Here is a 21,719-nt window from a genome sequence, read left to right on the forward strand (position 1 = left end):
GTTCTACCCAACTGAACGAGATTTCACATCTATTATTTCATTTGATCAACTCAAGAATCCTATAAAGTAAATCAAGCATTACTTACCCTTATTAAATAAATGATGAGAAAATAAATAAATGAGGAGAAAAAGCACTAACTAGAGATCTAGGCTCTAAGCTGTGCTTTATAACCACCCAGCTGTGCACCCTTTAAAAAAGAAATCACCTCACCTCCCTGGATCTTCTTACCTCAACCATAAAATGAAGAAGCTGGAGTGGGGTGATTCTTTTACCTTTCATGGTCTATGTTTACTATGCTCTCTAGGGCTCCAAGATCACACAGCCGATTAACTGGTGATGGAACTGGAACTGATAGGCAAGGTATTTTTCCACTCCTCGTATCAGCTAAGAGATTGCTCACAGTTGTTACCAAATATAAAACAACAGACAAGGGCCGGGCACAGTGGCTCATGCCTGTAATCCCAGCACTTTGGGAAGCTGAAACTGGCACTTAGGAGTTCGAGAGCAGCCAACATGGTAAAACCCTGTCTCTACTAAAAATACAAAAAATTAGTCGGGTGTGGTGGCACGTGCCTGTAATCCCAGCTACTCAGGAGGCTGAGGCAGGAAAATTGCTTGAACCCAGAGGCAGAGGTTGCAGTGAGCCAAGATCATGCCATGCACTCCAGCCTGAGACACACAGCAAGACTTTGTTTCAAAAAATAAAAAATAAAACAATAGACAACTGTAAAACAAAACAAAAAAAATTGACTAAATATTTTGCTTACCCACCCACTTATTCCTAGTATTTATTCCAATTTACAAAATGCTGCTCCAAAAAGCAGAACTAGAGTTGTTAACTTGCATGAAGTAATCCTTTACATACCTTAGAAAATCATCTTACCTCCCTGCCACTCTCTTCCAATGCCCTCCATTCCCTTGGAATCATCTCTGACACACCTCCAAATCTGCCTAAGCAGCTTTATATCTACCTACTCATCTCATGGTATCTGGTCAGAAAAGGTAGTCAACTCTTCAAATATTTTAATTTTTTTTTTTTTTTTTAGACAGGGTCTCACTCTGTTATCAAGGCTGGAGTGCAGTGGCATCATCTCAGCTCACTGCAACCTCCACCTCCCTCACTCAGGTGATCCTCCAGCCTCAGCCTCCCCAATAGCTAGGACTACAGGCACATGCCACCAAGCCAGGCTAATTTTTGTGTTTATTTGTAGAGACAGGGTCTCACCATGTTGCCCAGGCTGGTCTTGAACTCCTGCCTCAATGGATCCGACCATCTCGGCCTCCCAAAGTGCTAAGATTACAGGCGTAAGTCACTGCGCCTGGCCAAATATTTTAATCTTATTGTAGTAAGCTTAACATGTGGCTTTTGGAGTGCGATAACAATTGAGACAGTGCAGAAGATAACAAAGTCTAAGTCAGCATTTTATAAATTTCAGAGAAAAAGATGCACAGTTTTACTACTAATGGAGGCATAATTTCTAAGTATCTTGGAGGTAACACATTTAGGAAAAGTAAAGATGAAATGAGATTTAATTGGAGGAAGGTGTAGATTAGCCCACCATCCCTTCAGTGAATGATCAGGAGGAAAAAAAAAGGCTATATTATATAACAAGGATGGACAAAAAAGGTTACTTAGCAGCAACCTCTACGGGGTAAAAGAATTGGAAAACACTGATATGAGGCAAGTACTGACTTTCCTTGGTGCTTATATTCAAGAAAGAATAGATGGTAATTTTAAAGAAAATGGAATTCATTTAAATAACATTTTAAAACATGTAGCAATTTAATCCACAAAAACATTCAGTCAATCAACAACAAAATCAACTTAATATTTAATCTTGGTATTCATGAACTTTTTGTTTAAATCTCTTAAATGCTGTAAGGCCTGTTTTCCACTTGTAAGAGGCATGAAATATAAGCACTTTTTTGTTAACAAATGGATTTCATTTCTGCTTAAGACAGTCTTTGGTCAGGCACAGTGGCTCACACTTGTAATCTCGGTGCTTTGGGAGGCCAAGGTGGGACAATGGCTTGAGGCCAGGTGTTCAAGACCAGCCTAAGCAACACAGTGACACCCTATGTCTACAAAAAATTTTTAAAATTAGCTAGGCATGGGATGGCACCTGCCTGTAACCCAAACTACTCAAGAGGCTGAGGTGGGAGGACAACTTGAGCTTTGGAGGTGAAGGCTGCAGTGAGCTGTGATCGCACCACGTCTTTATCCTACTATTTCCCTTATTCCCCATTTATTCTCATCCTAAGTATCTCATAATAAAAAACATATTCCATTTAGACTTGACTCCACACTGATCAGCTGGTGACTGACCTCTCTGAGCCTAATTCCTAATGTGCCAAACCGAGATAATACCATCTTTGCCTGACACCCGGAAAATGTTTTAAAAACAACACAAATTATGTACATCAAAATGTTCTTTAGATGTAATATACTGTGTGCATTGTGTACAGCGTTCCCATTCAGGCATATTCATATGAAGTCCCCACATTTACCGTAAGTGCAGAGACAGGCACTGCTTGAACATCACCTCCATAATCTTCACATACCACATCATAAGCCAGCAGCTCTTTTTTCACTCTTTCAGGATCAGCCTCAGCTTTATCACATTTATTTATGGCAAGGACAATAGGAACTGAAAGAAACGGAGTTAAATAGAGTGAAAATGATGACACCTTCAATTCCAGGTATTCACAGTGAAAGACACCAACTTTCTGTTCCAGTTTTCTCTTTATTCAGTGGATGTTTTTATCTAACAAAAGGCCAAAATGACCCACTTTAGAGTCATATCACCCTACTCTGCTCTCTACACATAAAGAAATCCAGATGCAAGATGTTAAAAGTATAATTATAAGCAGATTTTGAGTGAATAACAGACACCTGAGATTATCCAAAAAAAACAATACAGTTGGGCTGGGTGCAGTGGCTCATGCCTGTAATCCTAGCACTTTTGGAAGCTGAGGCGGGTGGATCACCTGAGGTTAGGAGTTTGAGATCAGCCTGGCCAACATGGAGAAATCCCATGTCTACTAAAAAATACAAAAATTAGCCGGGCGTGGTGGCACACGCCTATAATCCCAGCTACTTGGGAGTCCGAGGCAGGAGAATCGCTTGAACCGGGAAGGTAGAGCTTGCAGTAAGCTGAAATCGTGCCACTGCACTCCAGCGTGGGCAACAGAGAGAGACTCCATCTCAAAAAAAAAACCACAACAAACAATACAGTCATTCCTGGGTATACTGGTGGATTGGTTCTAGGAACCCCCCACCACTGCCTGTATCAAAATCCCGGCATACTCAAGTCTTGCAGCCAGCTCTACAGAACCGTGTGTACAAAAAACCATGTAAGGAAGTTTCAAATTCTGTGAATGCTGTTTTATTTATGTTTGGTTGAAAAAAATGTGTGTGTTAAGTAGACTCACACAGTTCAAACCCGTGATGTTCAAAGGTCAACTGTATTTTGGGTAGAAAAAGGCCTGTCCTTAAACATAAAAGCAAGATCAACAAGTACACTGGAGATAATCTCAAAAAAAAAAAAAAAAAAAATCATGAGAAGATTCCAATTCAATACTACTAGATCATTTGCCTCTTCTTTCCAGGGTTTATTAACACATTGTTAAAACCCAACATCTCATCCTAGGTTAAAACTAAGTACCAATATCACAAATTTCCTTTTAGGACTTATACTATTTATTCATACACCTAGGTCAGTGACCAACACATAGTCGACTAACACATAGGCTCTCAATAAATGTTTACTTAATGAAAGGACCAAATAATCTTTTAATCTACTTATCACTAGACATATCCTCTCTTTAGAGAAATCACACAAAATTCTATGAGATAATTCTGTGGCTGCATTTCATCATCTCTGTAATTTTCTCAGGTATCAAACAGAAATTTTAAAATATACAAAAAAGTTTTGCAATCCACAACATACTATTACAAAAAAGTACATCCCAGCCGGGCACGGTGGCTCACGCCTGTAATCCCAGCACTTTGGGAGCCAAGGCAGGTAAATCACCTGAGGTCAGGGGTTTGAGACCAGCCTAGCCAACATGGTAAAACACCATCTCTACTAAAAATACAAAAATGAGCTGAGTGTGGTGGCGGTCACCTGTAATCCCAGCTACTCGGGAGGCTGAGGCAGGAGAATCACTTGAACCTGGGAGAAGGAGGTTGAAGTGAGCCTGAGCCAAGATTGCACCACTGCATTCCAGCCTGGACGATAAGAACAAAACTCCGTCTCAAAAAAAAAAAAAAAAAAAAAAAAAAAAAAGAAAAAGAAAAAGAAAAGAAAAGAGACAGAAAAAGTACATTCCATGTTGATGAGCTGGAACTTAACAGGTAGGTACCAAGAGAAGAGGTGTACAAAGCATGATCTAATGAATTTATCCTATCTCAGCCAATTGTTTTGTAATGGGATCCCTGGCAAATTTATCCCTCTCTTCTTGCCATGTATTCCCTAGAATCATTAAGAACATAGTACATCACACAAAGGCAGTTTTAAGGAATTAGAAAGGAAAGAGAATAACATTGGAAGCTAGCAGATCTAAATTCCAAATGCAGACATACTGAAAATTAGTTGTATAATTGTATATAATTACGGAGAGTTCTGGCTGCTGAGTCTTACTTTCCATGCTGTAAAATAAAAGAACTGGACTAGCTCAATAACTCCCAACCTTTTAAAAATCTTGCCAGTAAATCTGGGGGGAATATGACACACTTCATCAAGTATATTTTCTCAGTAAGGGTAGGGGTACAGTCATTTCAGAATAAAAATGAATATATTGAATGTGTAACTTTTTTTTTGAGACGGAGTTTTGCTTTCGTTGCCCAGGCTGGAGTGCAATGGCGTGATCTCAGCCCACCACTACCTCTGCCTCCTGGGTTCAAGTGATTCTCCTGCCTCAGCCTCCTGAGTAGCTGGAATTACAGTTATGCGCCACCACGCCTGGCTAATTTTGTATTTTTAGTAGAGACAGGGTTTCTCCATGCTGGTCAAGCTGATCTTGAACTCCCAACGACCTCAGGTGATCCACCGGCCTCAGCCTCCCAAAGTGCTGGGATTACAGGTGTGAGCCACCACTCCAGCCTAGAATGTGTAATTACATGTGTGGGTATTTATTATTATAACTTTTAAATGAAGAAATAAGGGAGACGATCATTAAGTGATTTTCCAAAAGTTTCAATTTTATATGTTTGATCAGATAAGAACTTATTTAAAGCAGAAGGGAAAGTTTCTCTTTAGAGAAGAATTCCACATAATAAATTAACAGGAAATAACATAATATAACCACTATGCAACTTGTAATGAATTTAGGTGATGGGTACATAGAATTTCATTATTATCTTCTTACTTTTGTATCTGCTTAAAATTTCCATGATAAAAAGTTGAAAACAAAACAAAAAAAAGCATAGGAAAGACTGTACCTGTGGTATGTACTTATGGTCACAAGTCCCAAGTTGAATCCTGCTATACTCTTCCTATTAGTTATAAGTCTGTGGGAAAACAATTTATCTTTGAGGCTTATCTATAATACAGGTATAACTCTGGGATTGTTGTGAAGACTAAATGAGCTATATGTAAATGGCCCCAGAACTTTGACTTTATGTAGTACATCCATTAAGTCAGCCACACAGTACCTTGTGCATCTTTGGCATGCTGAATAGATTCTACAGTTTGTTTCATCACCCCATCATCTGCAGCTACAACCAAGATGACAATGTCAGTGACCTGAGCCCCTCTGGCTCTCATTGCTGAGAAAGCAGCATGTCCTGGAGTATCAAGAAAAGTTATCTTTTCCCCAGAAGGCAGAGAAACTGTGGAAACAGAAATTCAAGAACATCAAGGACTCAAACATGTACTTCCTTAATACCAAAGAATATATGTGACATTATCTGAAACCATCAATAATTCTTTAAAATAATTTTATTCCTTCCATTACTCTTAATCAGAACACAGATCATAATAATTTCACAATGAAAAGTGATAAAATGCCAGTGAAACTTTTATGGGTTTTTTTCCACGTAAAAATTTTAAACTAAAGTCTCCATATTTCTAGAACATAACTACTTTCATAAATGTATCAATGATAAATCTATTTTAGAGACAGAACAGACCAACTGTTGTACAGGGAGCCACCCTTACATTAGCAAATCAGAGTTGCACAACCCCCTGAGCCACAGAAAGGCGATTTAGTAGGCAGTAGCTCAGGATTTGAGTCCAGTGACCTTGGGTTTAAATCCTGGCTATGCTACTTACAGGCTATATACTGTGGGAAAGTTACTTAACTCAAAGAAGTATCAGCTTCCTTATTTGTAAGTGCAACTATTAATACCTACCTTATGATGTTGTTGTAAGATAAAAAAGACAAAACATATAAGGTGCTTAGCATAGTTCTGGACACATGCTAGGTGCTCATAATTGGGACTATTATTTAATTATTATCAGCAACATTATCACAACCTAGCAAAGGAGGTTATATAAACATAATTAATTAACAAAAAATTGTAGGCTCATTAAATCAAACTAAGAATGAGCTAGAATTAAAAGTTAACACAATTTTCAGCCAGGTGCAGTGGCTCACACCTGTAATCCTAGCACTTTGGGAGGTCAAGATGGGCAGATCACTTGAGGTTAAGGGTTCGACACCAGCCTGGCCAACATGGCAAAACCCTGTCTCTACTAAAAATACAAAAAAATTAGGCCAGGCACGATGGTTCACATCTGTAATCCCAACACTTTGGGAGGCCGAGACGGGCGATCACAAGGTCAGGAGTTTGAGACCAGCCTGGCCAACATGGGGAAACCCTGCCTCAACTAAAACTACAAAAATCAGCCAGGCACAGTGGTGCACACCTGTAGTCCCAGCTACTTGGGAGGCTGAGGCAGGAGCACTGCTTGAACCGGGAAGGCAGAGGTTGCAGTGAGCCAAGATTGCACCACTGCACTCCAGCCTGGGTGACAGAGTAATACTCTGTCTCAAAAAAAAAAAAACAGTTAACACAATTTTCTTCTCATAGAAAGTTAAAAAATAGCTTTACTAATCACTTGCTCTACATTTCATCAAACCAACGACTGTAAGCTTTAGCCTTCTCTTTTACTTTGAATTTGTATACTTCACACTATGACATTTGGTTTAAGAAAATAGTAAGTGGGGTTCCCAAGCACATTGTAAGGTAATTTGTGTTCATACCAAGAAAGGCACCAATGTGCTGAGTGATGCCTCCAACTTCCATTGCTGCCACTTGAGTTTTTCGAAGTTTGTCAAGTAATGTCGTTTTCCCGTGATCAACATGGCCCATTATAGTAACAATCGGGGACCTTGGGGTTAATAAAGCTGGATCTGCCTGGGGCCTACAATTAACAGCAGAAGAGTTTCATTTCTTAAATATCAGAAATACTTTATAGCCTGTGAATTGGTTCACATTTATCCCTGTGAGCTACCATTAACAATAAAACCCAATATTCAGTGTGGATTAGGCCTATTTCCCCTTCTTATACATATAATGACTTATGACAGACTATTTCATAAATGCCTACCTACCTGTGGTTTACATTTTCATAAGAATGAGAATTAATCAAATCTGAAAATTCAGACCAATGTATACATTCAGCAAATTAAAAAACACCTTACAGTTTTATAATAACTTGAATGTATTAATATACTTTCTAATGCTTTAAGTACTTTGAAGAAAAGTTTATACACACGTATCTTTATTACAAAAGAAATTTTAAAGCAAATCTTTCCATTAAAAAGTGTGAATATAACTATGTAGTCTCTCCCAAACCCCACCAGTCTATACAGTTAAGTTTTACCTTCTTACAGCATCTTTATTTTTTTTGACTTTGTCCTGTTTCAATTTACTCCACTTTAACTTCATCCCTGCCTTCATTATCACTTCCTTGATCCAGACTTCATCTAAATGTGAGTCTGCTTCCAGTGAATCTATGTCAATAGCAGTGTTCAATAAAGCTTCATATATATAATCTGGTTGGAATAAAATAAAACCTTTTAGGATCATTAATCAAATGCTCAAGAAAGTAATCTCTATTAATAAATGTTTATATGAATAATACACTCAATGAGAGGAATAACTATGCAAACTGGTTCTCTAATTAATAAATCACAAGGAAGCTAAAAAATGTTTTTAAATTATTCAAAATATGATACATTTCTATTTACTGACTTTTCTGCATATTCATAAATATTTGAATTTATGTATTCTAAGTCATCTGAATCATCAGTAAAATGTTAAGATAGATTTAGTATTTATAATAATTGACTGTAGTCTACTTCTCTAAAAATTAGTCACAAATGTCATGTATATATGAATGTGTGTGTGTATACAATCAATTCCCATTATTTGCAATAATTATGTTCTATAAAGTCACCAAAACTATTGAATTAGCAAATATTGAACCACTGTTCTGAGGGGAACTACACAGTTGGGTTCCTGCAAGCCTTCAGTGACATTTCATTAACTGATCAATACATAATTTTGTCTTATGCATTTCTGTTTAAAGATACTATATATATATTTGATTCATTAACATTGAACTCATGGCCAATTGCACTATAACTCATGCTGGAACAAGCTTATTTGAGATGCATATTTTCTCTGTAAGGCATATCACAGCCTTCTTGAGCTTAGGAACACTAGAGAGGACTTCAGTACCACATTTAGGAGCCATTTTAAACAGCAAAATTACCAACAAAAAGTATAAAAATGTGAAAAAAAATGTGGCACTAAATAGAATACAAAAAGGACACTTGTTTGCAGTACAACAGCTGAAACAGAGTGTCACCTCATTCAACCTCAGCTTCAGAACATGCAAAATGCACAACTCACATTTTTCACTGTTCTGCACATGTCCAATAATAACTGCAAGAGAACCTGAGTACTGATTTTTTTTTTTCTTGCTGGGACAGAGTTTTGCTGTTGTCACCCAGGCTGAAGTGCAGTGGGGCAATCTCAGCTAGCTGCAGCCTCTGCTTCCCAGGTTCAAACAATTCTTCTGCCTCAGCCTCCTAAGTAGCTGAGACTACAAGTGCATGCCACCATCCCTGGCTAATTTTTGTATTTTTAGTAGACAGGGTTTCACCATGTTGGTTAGGCTGGTCTCAAATTCCTGACCTCAGATGATCTGCCTGTCTGGGCCTCCCAAAGTGCTGGGATCACAGGCATGAGCCACTGCACCCAGCAAGTACTGATTTTTGAGCTGCAAATACATTTTGTTGAGTAGGTGAATTTTCAAATACAGAATCCACACCTAAAATAAATAATCCACGCATAATGAGAACTGACAGTACGTACAGACACACACACTATATATATATATCTCTCTCTCTCTCTGAATACATGTATCCTCAATTCATTTACCTGTTTATGTATCTAGGGTGTCCAAAAAGTCTTTATTTTTTATTTAAAAAAATTTTTTGGCCAGGCATGGTGGCTCATGCCTGTAATCCCAGCACTTTGGGAGGCCGAGGCGGGCAGATCATGAGGTCAGGAGTTCAAGACCAGCCTGGCCAATATGGTGAAACCCCATTTCTACTAAAAATACAAAAATTAGCCAGGCATGGTGGCAGCGCCTGTAGTCCCAGCTACATGGGAAGTTGGGGCAGGAGAATCGCTTGAACCCAGGAGACAGATGTTGCAGTGAGCCAAGAATGTGCCACTGCACTCCAGCCTGGGTGACAGAGTGAGACTCCATCACAAAAAAAGAAACAAAAAAAAACAAAAAACTTTTTTTTGAGATAGGGTCTTGCACTGTCGTCCAGGCTAGAGTACAGTGGCACAATCCTAACTCACTGCTGTAGCCTCAAATTCCCAGGCTCAAGCAACCCTCCTGCCTCGGTCTCCATTGTAGCTGGAACCACAGGTGCCACCACCACATCCTACTAATTTTTTGTAGAGAAGGGGTCTTGCCATGTTGCCCAGGTTGGTTTTGAACTCCTGGTCAAGCAATTCTCCCACCTTGGCCTCCCAAAGTTCTGGAATTACAGGTGTTACTGCACCTAACCCAAAAACTCTTGAAATATAGGAAAAATATTTACCTATTCTCTTTTTCATTTTATTTAATGTGCTTTGTTTTAATCTCAGTCATGTTTCCCTGTGGATGATAAACAAATGTATCTGTGATGATAATGAAACAAGTAGTTTTATGTTCCAGACTTGTAGTCACCCTATAAAAATATATTTAAAGCCGGGCGTGGTGGCTCAAGCCTGTAATCCCAGCACTTTGGGAGGCCGAGGTGGGCAGATCACCTGAGATCAGGAGTTCGAAACCAGCCTGCCCAACATGGTGAAACCCCATCTCCATTAAAAATACAAAAAATTAGCTGGGCATGGTGGCACACACCTGTAATCCCAGCTGCTCCAGAGGTTAAAGCAGGAGAATCTCTTGAACCCAGGAGGCGGAGGTTGTAGTAAGCCAAGGCTGAGCCACTGCGCTCCAGTCTGGGCAAGAGTGAGACTCCGTCTCAAGAAAAAAAAAAGGAAGAAAGCCATCCTCAGATAAGCAGAACATTACACTAAAAGAACATCCTATTCACTGGTGTGCTGGCAAATGTTTAATAACTATGCTGTCAAAAATAAACCTCTAATTTACAGCATTCCCCAATTTCCATGGTGCAAATATGCCCACCATGGTTGATTACAAGCTACCAACATAAAGTCACTGAATACAGAGTTGGGAAGAGATGCACAGTAGTAGACTACTATATAGTCTTTCTACCATACAGATATGATAGGCATAAATAACCTTGAGAACACAAATAATTGTAAAATGCAATAAAATAATTGGGAAGTGAAGAGTTGGTTTTGTTTGTTTGTTTGTTTGGGGTTTTTTGAGGCAGGGTCTCACTCTGTCGCCCTGGCTGGAATGCAGCGGCACAATCTCGGCTCACTGCAACCTCTGCCTCCCAGGCAATCCTCCCACCTCAGCCTCCTCAAAAGCAGGAACTAGAGGCTTGCGTCACCATACCCAGCTAATTTTTGTATTTCTTTTGTAAAGATGAGGCTTCACCATGTTGCCCAGGCTGATCTCAAACTCTTGGGCTCAAGCGGTATGTTTGCCTCAGCCTCTGAAAATGCTGGGATTATAGACATGAGCCACCACACCCAGCCAGTAAAAGAGTTTTTGAGTTTTTACTACCTTTATGACTTAATTTTTTAAAATGGTTGTGTTTAACAGCCAATAATGCCAAGAAACCATTTCCTATTTATCTTTCTACCACATGCTTTCCCAAGGAAACACATTTTAAGAATGATACAACTCAAATTTACTATGTGAATATGCTCTCAGAGAACTGTAAAACTATTTCAAAACAAAAATTATTAGTTGGCTGGGCATGGTGGCTCACACCTGTAATCCCACCACTTTGGGAAGCTGAGGTGGGTGGATCAGCTGAGGTCAGGAGTTTGAGACCAGCCTGACCAACATGGTGAAACCCCATCTCTACTTAAAATACAAAAATTAGCAAGGGGGCTGGGCAGTGGCTCACGCCTGTAATCCCAGCACTTTGGGAGGCTAAGGTGGGCGGATCACCTGAGGTCAGGAGTTAGAGACCAGCCAGGCCAACATGCTGAAACCTCGTCTCTACTAAAAATACAGAAATTAGCCAGGCGTGGTGGCGCATGCCTGTAGTCCCAGCTACTTAGGAAGCTGAGGCAGGAGAATCGCTTGAACCTGGGAGACAGAAGTTGCAGTGAGCTGAGATCGTTACCACTGCACTCCAGACTGGGTGAGAGAGCAAGACTCCGTCTCAAAAAAAAAACTTAGCCAGGCATGTTAGGCATCTGTAATCCCAGCTACTCGCGAGGCTGAGACAGGAGAATTGCTTGAACCTGAGAGGTGGAGGTTGCAGTGAGCCAAGATCACGCCATTGCACTCCAGCCTGCACAACAAGAGTGAAACTCTGTTCAAAAATATATATATATACAGGCCGGGCGCGGTGGCTCAAGCCTGTAATCCCAGCACTTTGGGAGGCTGAGGCGGGTGGATCACGAGGTCAGGAGATCGAGACCATCCTGGCTAACATGGTGAAACCCCGTCTCTACTAAAAATACAAAAAACTAGCAGGGCGTGGTGGCGGGCGCCTGTAGTCCCAGCTACTTGGGAGGCTGAGGCGGGAGAATGGCGTGAACCCGGGAGGCGGAGCTTGCAGTGAGCCGAGATCACGCCACTGCACTCCAGCCTGGGAGACACAGTGAGACTCCGTCTCAAAAAAAAAAAAATATATATATATATATATACACACACATATATATGAGTACAATTCTATTTCTAATAATGCTAAAAATACCTAATACTCTAGTTTTCCAATACATTATATCGAACTTTTGGGAAGTAGCTTACATAAAGAGATAATCATTTCCCCTCTGTATTAAATGCATATGGTATTAACATACTATTTTATTTTTACCAAAGACTTAAATATTTACATGTAGAAAAGTATCCAACATATTGCAACATTAAATATTACATCAAGCTACTTAAATTACCCAGGAGAAGAGGGAAAAAAAGTACTCATATTGCTAATATATATAGTAGTTAAAAAGAATCACCTCATGAAAACTATCTTTAATTCAGAAGAGATTTGAATATGAAATAAGCTTCAAATAGACACCCTTTATTTTCATCATAAACAATCAGTTTGGGGTTTAGAGTACTGCTCCATGAGACTAAATTTGTATTTTAATCATTCTATTTATTAGTCATACTAAAGAATTATGGTTATGGGTTCCTCTATGTGTATAGGGGTAGGGGGTAATGTTTGAAAAAAAAAAAAAAGGAGTACTCATCTTTTAGAGATATATACTGAAGTACTAATGGATAAAATAAAATATCTGTTGTCACTGACTTATGCATAAATTTAAGCTTTTTCCATTCTTTCTGCTACCATATTTGTCTGATAATTGCTAATAATAAAAAGTTTTGCCAGGCACAGTGGCTCATCCCTGTAATCCTAGCATTTGGAAGGCTAAGGTGTGCAGATCACTTGAGGTCAGGAGTTTGAGACCAGCCTGGCCCACATAATGAAACTCTGTCTCTACTAAAAATACAAATATTAGCTGGGTGTGGTAGCATATGCCTGTAATCCCAGCTACTTGGGAGGCTCAGGCACAAGAATCACTTGAACTGGGGAGTCAGAAGTTGCAGTGAGCCAAGATCCTGCCACTGGACTCCAGCCTGAGTGACACAGCAAGACTGTGCCTCAAAAAAAAGTTTTAAAAATCAAGCCTATCATCCATACTATTTATAAAACCACACCAATACAATTTTCTGTAGAAAAAATTCTGAATGATATAGCCATATTCATTTATTTTCATAGTTTTCTAGCTGTAAAATGACTGAATAATCCATCTGCAAAATTATTAAAAATGCCAAACAGGCCAGGCACGGTGGCTCACGCCTGTAATCCCAGTACTTTGGGAAGCCGAGGCGGGCGGATCACCTGAGGTCGGGAGTTCAAGACCAGTCTGATCAACATACAGAAACTTCATCTCTACTACAAACACAAAATTAGTCAGGCGTGGTGGTGCATGCCTGTAATCTCAGCTACTCGGGAGGCTGAGACAGGAGAACTGCTTGAACCCAGGAGGCAGAGGTTGTGATGAGCCGAGATCGCGCCATTGCACTCTAGCCTGGCTAACAAGAGTGAAACTCTGTCTCAAAAAAAAAAAAAAAAAAAAAAAAGCCAAACAGTGTGCTAACAATTTTGTACTCTTTGTAAGGATGTACATGCACAAAAAGTAGTAACACGTTCAGGCAGGAAATACATTGAAGTTTAGCATTGCTGTGATTTACAAAATAATTCTTGAGAGATAATTTGGTTGATGAGTAACAGCATGTGCTCTGGAGCCATAATTCATAAGATCAAATATTCCCCATATTTCCGAGGTTCAAATCCTGGTTCTCCCACAACTAGCTGGAAAGAGTGGGTAATTACTTATCCTCTCTAAACCTCACTTTCCCAGCCTGTAAATAAGGATACCTAACTTTAGGGCATTGTGAGAAGAAGTACAAGAGTTAAAAAAGTACTGGTACATATTAATGGCTTAACATATATGAGTTACTATTAATTCTTTTTTTCCCCAAGAGTCTGTTACACTTTGTTACAATAACAGGGTATATTTCTCATATACTGAATTTTAATGTCACTTTATAATGAAAACTCAAATTTTGTTTCAAAAATCCTAAACTGGTAATAAGCACATCACAATGAAGGAATATAAAAATGGCAATAATATGCTCCATTTATAAATAAAAATAATATTATGACAAATTGTAGTTATTATTATCAGTATATATATTTTTTAAAGACAGATTCTCACTCTGTCGCCCTGGCTGGAGTGCAGTGGTGCGATCTCGGCTCACTGCAAGCTCCGCCTCCTGGGTTCACGCCATTCTCCTGCCTCAGCCTCCCGAGTAGCTGGGACTACAGGCGCCTGCCACTATGCCTGGCTTATTTTTTTGGTATTTTTAGTAGAGACGGGGTTTCACTGTGTTAGCCAGGATGGTCTCGATCTCCTGACCTAGTGATCCGCCCGCCTCAGCCTCCCAAAGTGCTGGGATTACAGGCGTGAGCCACCGTGCCTGGCTACTATCAGTATTTCTCATATTGTCAAAATGAGTGAAAAGGCTGGGCGTGGGAGTTCACGCCTGTAATCCCATCACTTTGGGAGGCCGAGGCTGGCGGATCACTTGAGGTCAGGAATTTGAGACCAGCCTGGCCAACATGGTGAAACGCTGTACTACTAAAAATACAAAAATTAGCCAGGCGTGGTTGTGGGCACCTATAATCCCAGCTCCTCAGGAGGCTGAGGCAGTAGAATCACTTGAATCTGGGAGGCGGAGGTTGCAGCGAGCCAAGATTGTGCCACTGCACTCCATCCTGGGTGACAAGAGTGAAATTCTATCTCAAAAAATAATAATAATAATAATAATGAGTGAAAAAAAGGAAACCAGAAAATTATAGGGCCAGACATGGTGGCTCATACCTATAATCCCAGCACTTTGGGAAGCTGAGGCAGAAGGATTACTTGCACCCAGGAGTTCAAGACCAGCCTAGACAACATAGTAAGACTCTGTCTCTACAAAAAATAAAAAATTAGCTGGGCATAGTGGCACATGCCTGTAGTCCCAGCTACTCAGGAGGCTGAGGCTGAAGGACTGTTTGGGCCCAGGAGGCCAAGGCTGCAGCAGTGAGCCATGATTGTGCCACTATACTGGACAAAGCAAGACCCTTTCTCAAAAAAAAACTGAAAAAAAAAAAAAAAGGAAGAAGATATAGAAAATTATAGAAAAACAAAGAGAAAGTATATAAGTATAGACCCTCAGTCTAAAAACATTCTTTGGATTTATTCTAATAGCCCACAAAACTTCCAAGAAAGAAAACTTAATTCATACAAGAAAATCTTTTCCACTTTAATTAAAAGCAAAATCTTAGAGAACTACATTTGGCAGAGTCAAGAAACTAGGGATTATGACTTAAAATGAAGAATATTACGATGACTTTATATATATATATATATATATATATTTTTTTTTTTTTTTTTTTTTTTTTTGAGACGGAGTCTCGCTCTGTCACCCAGGCTGGAGTGCGGTGGCCGGATCTCAGCTCACTGCAAGCTCCGCCTCCCGGGTTCACGCCATTCTCCTGCCTCAGCCTCCCGAGTAGCTGGGACTATAGGCGCCCGCCACCTCGCCCGGCTAGTTTTTTGTATTTTTTTAGTAGAGACGGGGTTTCACCGTGTTAGCCAGGATGGTCTCGATCTCCTGACCTCGTGATCCGCCCGTCTCGGCCTCCCAAAGTGCTGGGATTACAGGCGTGAGCCACCGCGCCCGGCCGACTTAATATATTTTTTAAGTGCCAGTCTAGTTTTTAATCTTTAAATGCCTTAATCTCATTGCAAATAAAATGCCTGGTCTTCCAACATTCCCATATTTTGCTTTGTAAAAATATCTGACTCACCTGTGTTTTTTTCCATTGCCCTGGCCAGTTCCTCAACAGTCATTCCAATCCATACTTCTACCACCTTTTTAGATTTTGTTGAAGATAACTGAGATTTCTGTGGTCTTTCTTCCTATTAAAAAAATCAGAATATATAAACAAAAAGGAAGAAAAAACTTAAGTGACAATTTAGATTTATTCTGAAATATCTACCACAATCATAGCTACTATTTCTTTTTTTTGAGACAGAGTCTTGCTCTGTCATCCAGATCTCATCCGATCTCAGCTCACTACAACCTCCACCTCCTGGGTTCAAGCCATTCTCCTGCCTCAGCCTCCCCAGTAGCTGGGATTACCGGTGTGCACCACCATGCCCAACTAGTTTTTGTATTTTTTTTGTGTTTTGGTTTTTTTTTGAGATGGAGTCTCTCACTCTGTCGCCCAGGCTGGAGTGCATGGTGTGGTCTCGGCTCACTGCAACCTACAACTCTCAGGTTCAAGCGATTCTCCTGCCTCAGCCTCCTGAGTAGCTGGGACTACAGGCATGCGCCACCATGCCTGGCTAATTTTTGTATTTTTAGTAGAGACAGGGTTTCACCATGTTGGCCAGGCTGGTCTCAAACTCTTGACCTTGTGATCTGCTTACCTTGGCCTCCCGAAGTGCTAGGATTACAGGCATGAGCCACTGTGTCTGACCATAGCTACTATTTCTACCAATAAACACTCCCATAAGTAGTTAAAACTTAGGCTAAAATTAAATTCCTACATCCTTAATTCACTGTTGTACACTGATTCCCAAGGAACCAAATTCATCAGCACCACACAATTAACCAGAACTTCCCTTTCTCACAAAGCGCTATTGCTTGGAATATAGCATTAAGTAATAAATATTCTGTAAATGATAAAATACTCAAAATGGATTTCTACTCATGGTTCTAGGCACTTTCATTTTAGATCAAATAATAAAATAACTTACAGAAATCTGTAACTATGCCGGGCGCGGTGGCTCATGCCTGTAATCCCAGCTACTCAGGAGGCTGAGGCAGGAGAACCACTTAAACCCAGGAGGCGTAGGTTGCAGTGAGCCGAGATCACACCTGTGCACTCCAGCCTGGGTGACAGGTTGAGACTCCGTCTCAAAAAAAAAAAAAGAAAACTGTAACTACCTTTTTTGTTACTAGAAACCTATACTGAGATAAAGCAGCCCCAGTGAGCATTTCTGTTGGCCAGGGCCAGGCATACAGCTGAGCTGTCCACACAGGGTACGCAGATGAAAACCCATGGCTCCACTGTCTTAATGCTCTTCTTTGACACAGACTGTGCAGTTGCCTATAAATAGTGTGAAATCGTAGCAAGTTCTCCAATTTCAATAGCTTCTGGTTCATGTTTCTCCTAGGGAAAAAAAAAAGGTTTTAAAATAATATTCAAATCAAGTTAGCAAATATTAATTGGATATTTACTATATGCATAGCACTGGGCTACACTTAACTCACTAGACTTACAACAACGAGTAAAACTGGGTTCCTGCCCTGAAAAAACTCAGTCTCATCAAGAGATGGGATTCCATACCAAGTACTCTCTAGATACTAGCTATTATTATTACTGTTAATGTTACTACTATGATAGAATTGAAATACAATAACAACTTGTAAAAGGCTCTTTTTTCACTCTCGAAATATCAACTAACCAAATCACAACTAGAGTAATTTTTCTAAAGTGCAAATTTGAAATGATCACCTTTCTGTTAAACACCCTGAAACTTCTTTTTTGAAACTGGGTCTCACTATATTGTCCAAGCTGGAGGCTGGAATGCACTGATGTGGTCACAGCTCATTGCAGCCTCGACCTCCTAGGCTTAGGTGATCCTCTCACCTCAGCCTCCCTAATAGCTGGGACTAGAGGTGCCCACCACTATGCCCAGATAATTTTTTGTTTGTTTTTTTGGTAGAGATGGTGTTTCACCATGTTGTCTAGGCTGGTCTCAAACTCCTGGGATCCAGTGATCCACCCTGGTCTCCCAAAGTGCTGGGATTACAGGCATGAGCCACCATGCCCAGCCTTACTTTATTTCTTACACTCTTAGAGTCTCTACACTCCTACCTCTCAAGCTTTTGTTATTATAACCCACCTATAATCTCTGATGGCTTGTCATCTCATCTCTGAAACTTTGCACACACTTCATCTAGTTGGAACTGTCTTTCAATTCTTAACACTTTTCCATCTTCCCATCTCACCCCCTAAAAAAAGATGCTTTATAGTAGGAAGAAGACACCCAATATTTATTGAATAATGCCTTTTGAGTTATTATTCTTAGAATGAAAGAAGAGTTTTTTGAGAGAAAACTGTAACAGAACTCATTAGTAATAGTTCTTTTCCTCCCAGTGGCCTCTACTGCCTCTGCTCTCAAGACTGCATTTCTATGGCTTTGCTTTTCAGTTTTTAGGGGCAGGAACGACAAAAACAATGTAAAAAGAACACGTTTTCCGGCCGGGTATGGTGGCTCATACCTGTAATTCCAGCACTTTGGGAGGCCAACGTGGGCAGATCACCTGACATCAGGAGTTTGAGACTAGCCTGGCCAACGTGGTGAAACCTCGTCTCTAATAAAAATACATATAAAGCTATCTTGAACAAAATTATAAACTTTTACAAAGTTTTAAAATTTTTGGCCAGGCACAGTGGCTCATGCCTGTAATCTCAGCACTTTGGGAGACGAGGGTGGACCAGGGTGACCAAGGCAGGCAGGTCATTTGAGGTCAGGAGTTCGACACCAGGCTGACTGATGTGGTGAAACCCCATCTCTATTAAAAATTCAAAAAAATTACCTGGACGTGGTGGCACATGCCTGTAGTCCCAGCTACTCGGGAGGCTGAGGCAGGAGAATCGCTTGAACCTGGGAGACAGAGGTTGCAGTGAGCCGAGATTGCACCACTGTACTCCAGCCTGGGAGACAGAGCGTGACTCTGCCTCAAAAAAAAAATTTTTTTTAAATGATTTCTCTTATAATATGGCATTTCTACAGTATGCTTATATTTTATATTTATATACAACATATATATTATATATTTATATTTTCTACTAGATATTCTTTAAAATTGTTCACAAATGATAATAGTTATTTGATGTGACCAAAGAAATCAAGGCTCTGGACGGGTGATCTTTGCTAGATAACTAGACATTAAATGTTACATTTCTTTCTTTCTTTTTTTTTTTTTTTTTGAGATGGAGTCTCCCTCTGTTGCCCATGCTGGAGTTCAGTGGTGTGATCTCAGCCCACTGCAACCTCTGACTCCCGGGTTCAAGCGATTCTCCAGCCTTAGCCTCCCAAGTAGCTTGAACTACAGGTGTGCGCCACTGTGTCCAGCTAATTTTTGTATTTTTAGTGGATGCCAGGTTTTACCGTGTTAGCCAGGCTAGTCTCAAACTCCTGACCTCAGGTGATCCACCTGCCTCAGCCTCCCAAAATGCTGGGATTACAGGTGTGAGCCACCATGCCTAGCCTAAATGTTACATTTCAACCAATCTTCCCAAAGTGTATTTTATGGTTCTAACATAGTAAATTTATGGTTCTGACATGGTAAATAGAATATACTGAAATTTTTTTTTTGAGATGGAGTTTTGCTCGTCGCCCAGGCTGGAGTGCAATGGCGCAATGGCGCGATCTCGGCTCACTGCAACCTCCACCTCCTGGGTTCAAGGGATGCTCCTGCCTCAGCCTCCCAAGTAGCTGGGATTACAGGCGCCTGCCAGCACAGCCGGCTAATTTTTTTGTATTTTTAGTAGAGACAGGGTTTCACCATGTTGGTCAGGCTGGTCTTGAACTCCTGACCTCAGGTGATCCACCCACCTTGGCCTCCCAAAGTGCTGAGATTACAGGCGTGAGCCACCGCGCCTGGCCTATATTGAATACTTTTTAAAAGAAAGAAAATAAATGGTAACTGAAACAAGCACAGTATAGTGAAGAAATTATCTTATTGGGCAACAAAGGAAACTTAGCTGGACACTCACTCTGATAGTAAGTGTTATCTGGACTCAGCAAGTCACTTGTTTCCTATGGGCCTCATTTTCTGGATCTCTGTTAATAAATAAATAAATAAATGTTTGAATATCTGTCCTTCCTATTACAAGACTATGAGGACAAAATGGGATGATGTAAAGACTTTATCATCAGCTATTTTAAAACCATATCACACGTTTCAGTATTGGCTTATAAGCTTTGAGGATTCATTGCTTATAAGTTAAAAATTTCACAAGTCATTAACTTGTTTACCTTCGGACAATTAAGAGGTTATGTATGTGTGTGTAATCGAGCAAGCATTTTACCTTAAAAGGCTTACTCAAGTAAAGATCAAGGAAAAATCTGACTTAATGCCAACGAAATAAACACATTAAGATTTAGAAATTCAGGCCGGGCGTGGTGGCTCATGCCTGTAATCCTAGCACTTTGGGAGGCCGAGGCGGGCGGATCACCTGAGGTCATGAGTTCAAGAGCCTGGCCAACGTGGTGAAACCCCATCTCTACTAAAAGTACAAAAATTAGCCGGGCGTGGTGGTGGGCGCCTGTAATCTCAGCGACTTGGGAGACAGAGGCAGGAGAATCGCTTGAACCCAGGAGGCAGATTGCAGTGAGCCGAGATCGCGCCACTGCACTCCAGCCTGGGCGACAGAGTGAGACTCTGTCCAAAGGAAAAAAAAAAAAATTTGGAAATTCATTCAATAGTATTTACACACATTAAATACTTTTAAGAATGGCACATACTTACGGTTGTGCCCCTGGACCAAAAGTAGAGTGCTCGGGAAACACAGGATTCCTTGAGAAAATAATTTTTAAACGAGTATGAAACCAGATTCGAGAAGAGCACAGATTAAGGGAATGGGAGGAAGGACACTACAAGATATTAACCAAAGCACAGATATGTAATTGAGGCAGAAACTGGAAAGACATATTGGAGGCAATAACCCAAATGTCAAAACTGGAAGGAAATTTGTCACTTATTCCAAGCTCCTCATTTTACAGAAAAGGAAACGTAAATCCATAGGGGTCAAAAAGGCGTCTCCAGTGTCATACCGCTAGTTAATGGCAGTCAAGACTAGAACCCAGACGTTCTGACTCCCAGTAAGGTGGTGTTTGGTCACTAGGATATTCTTGTCAAGGAATCTGAAAAAAGTATGTTGCAAATACGTAGTTACGTTAGTGGAAATGTCTGAAAGTGAGCTGGAAGCTTTCGAACTTACCTGAAAGGTAAAAATAAATCACTGCAGAAAAATTACGAAACTGGGGTGGCTTCGCCTCAAATTGGAGCCCAGAAGGCCTTGGGCCCATGGGAGGCTGGGACTTGAGGACCTGCGCCCGCAGCGGCGCCCGAGGAGGGGAAGCCGGCCGGCCGCTTCCGAGAGAACAGAGCACATGCCTTCGTGAATGCTTAACGTGGGCTTACGCAGGGATTAAACGCATCTTGAAAAGCCTTCCGAACGCACAATGTTTATGAGTTCGCGTGATTTGTGAAACTGACACGTTAGGCGAAACAACACACACCACCCACACCGGACAACCCTGGTTAAGGGACCCTACCCACTTAACTCCTACCTACTGTCCCGGGCCCCTGGATTCTGAGCACGGGTGGAGCTCACCTTCCGCACCCGGAAGAATGGTCGGTAAGTCAGTCCGTCCCCGCTACGGTCCCCGCCGGGCTTCCGGTCCCGCTGGAAAAGGTTCTTTCCGGAATTCAGAAGAGTCGCTGTA

At 40.7% G+C, this 21,719-nt stretch overlaps 1 protein-coding gene across 17 annotated transcripts in view; it reads right to left on the reverse strand.

The window, feature by feature from the left end:
- LOC105465051 (mitochondrial translational initiation factor 2) overlaps nucleotides 1-21,654 on the reverse strand; it is a 32,478-nt gene extending 10,824 nt beyond the window's left edge. The window contains exons 1-10 of one of the 17 annotated variants that reach the window (XM_071076733.1): nucleotides 21,564-21,654; nucleotides 21,045-21,134; nucleotides 19,985-20,051; nucleotides 18,802-18,869; nucleotides 17,143-17,368; nucleotides 15,998-16,109; nucleotides 7,834-8,005; nucleotides 7,211-7,371; nucleotides 5,658-5,834; nucleotides 2,510-2,649 (exon numbers count right to left, since the gene is read on the reverse strand). In XM_071076733.1, the coding sequence (XP_070932834.1) occupies nucleotides 2,510-2,649; nucleotides 5,658-5,834; nucleotides 7,211-7,371; nucleotides 7,834-8,005; nucleotides 15,998-16,109; nucleotides 17,143-17,361 (981 nt within the window). In that variant the 5' untranslated portion in view covers nucleotides 17,362-17,368; nucleotides 18,802-18,869; nucleotides 19,985-20,051; nucleotides 21,045-21,134; nucleotides 21,564-21,654. Of the gene's footprint in view, nucleotides 1-2,509; nucleotides 2,650-5,657; nucleotides 5,835-7,210; nucleotides 7,372-7,833; nucleotides 8,006-15,997; nucleotides 16,110-16,952; nucleotides 16,975-17,142; nucleotides 17,369-18,483; nucleotides 18,577-18,801; nucleotides 18,940-19,984 lie in introns of those variants that run through there. The other 16 variants (XM_071076731.1, XM_071076727.1, XM_011713271.3 and 13 more) reach the window with 16 other exon arrangements.
- Between the last annotated feature and the right edge of the window lie 65 nt (nucleotides 21,655-21,719).

Source organism: Macaca nemestrina, chromosome 13, assembly GCF_043159975.1.
Source record: "Macaca nemestrina isolate mMacNem1 chromosome 13, mMacNem.hap1, whole genome shotgun sequence".
Lineage (NCBI taxonomy): Eukaryota > Metazoa > Chordata > Mammalia > Primates > Cercopithecidae > Macaca > Macaca nemestrina.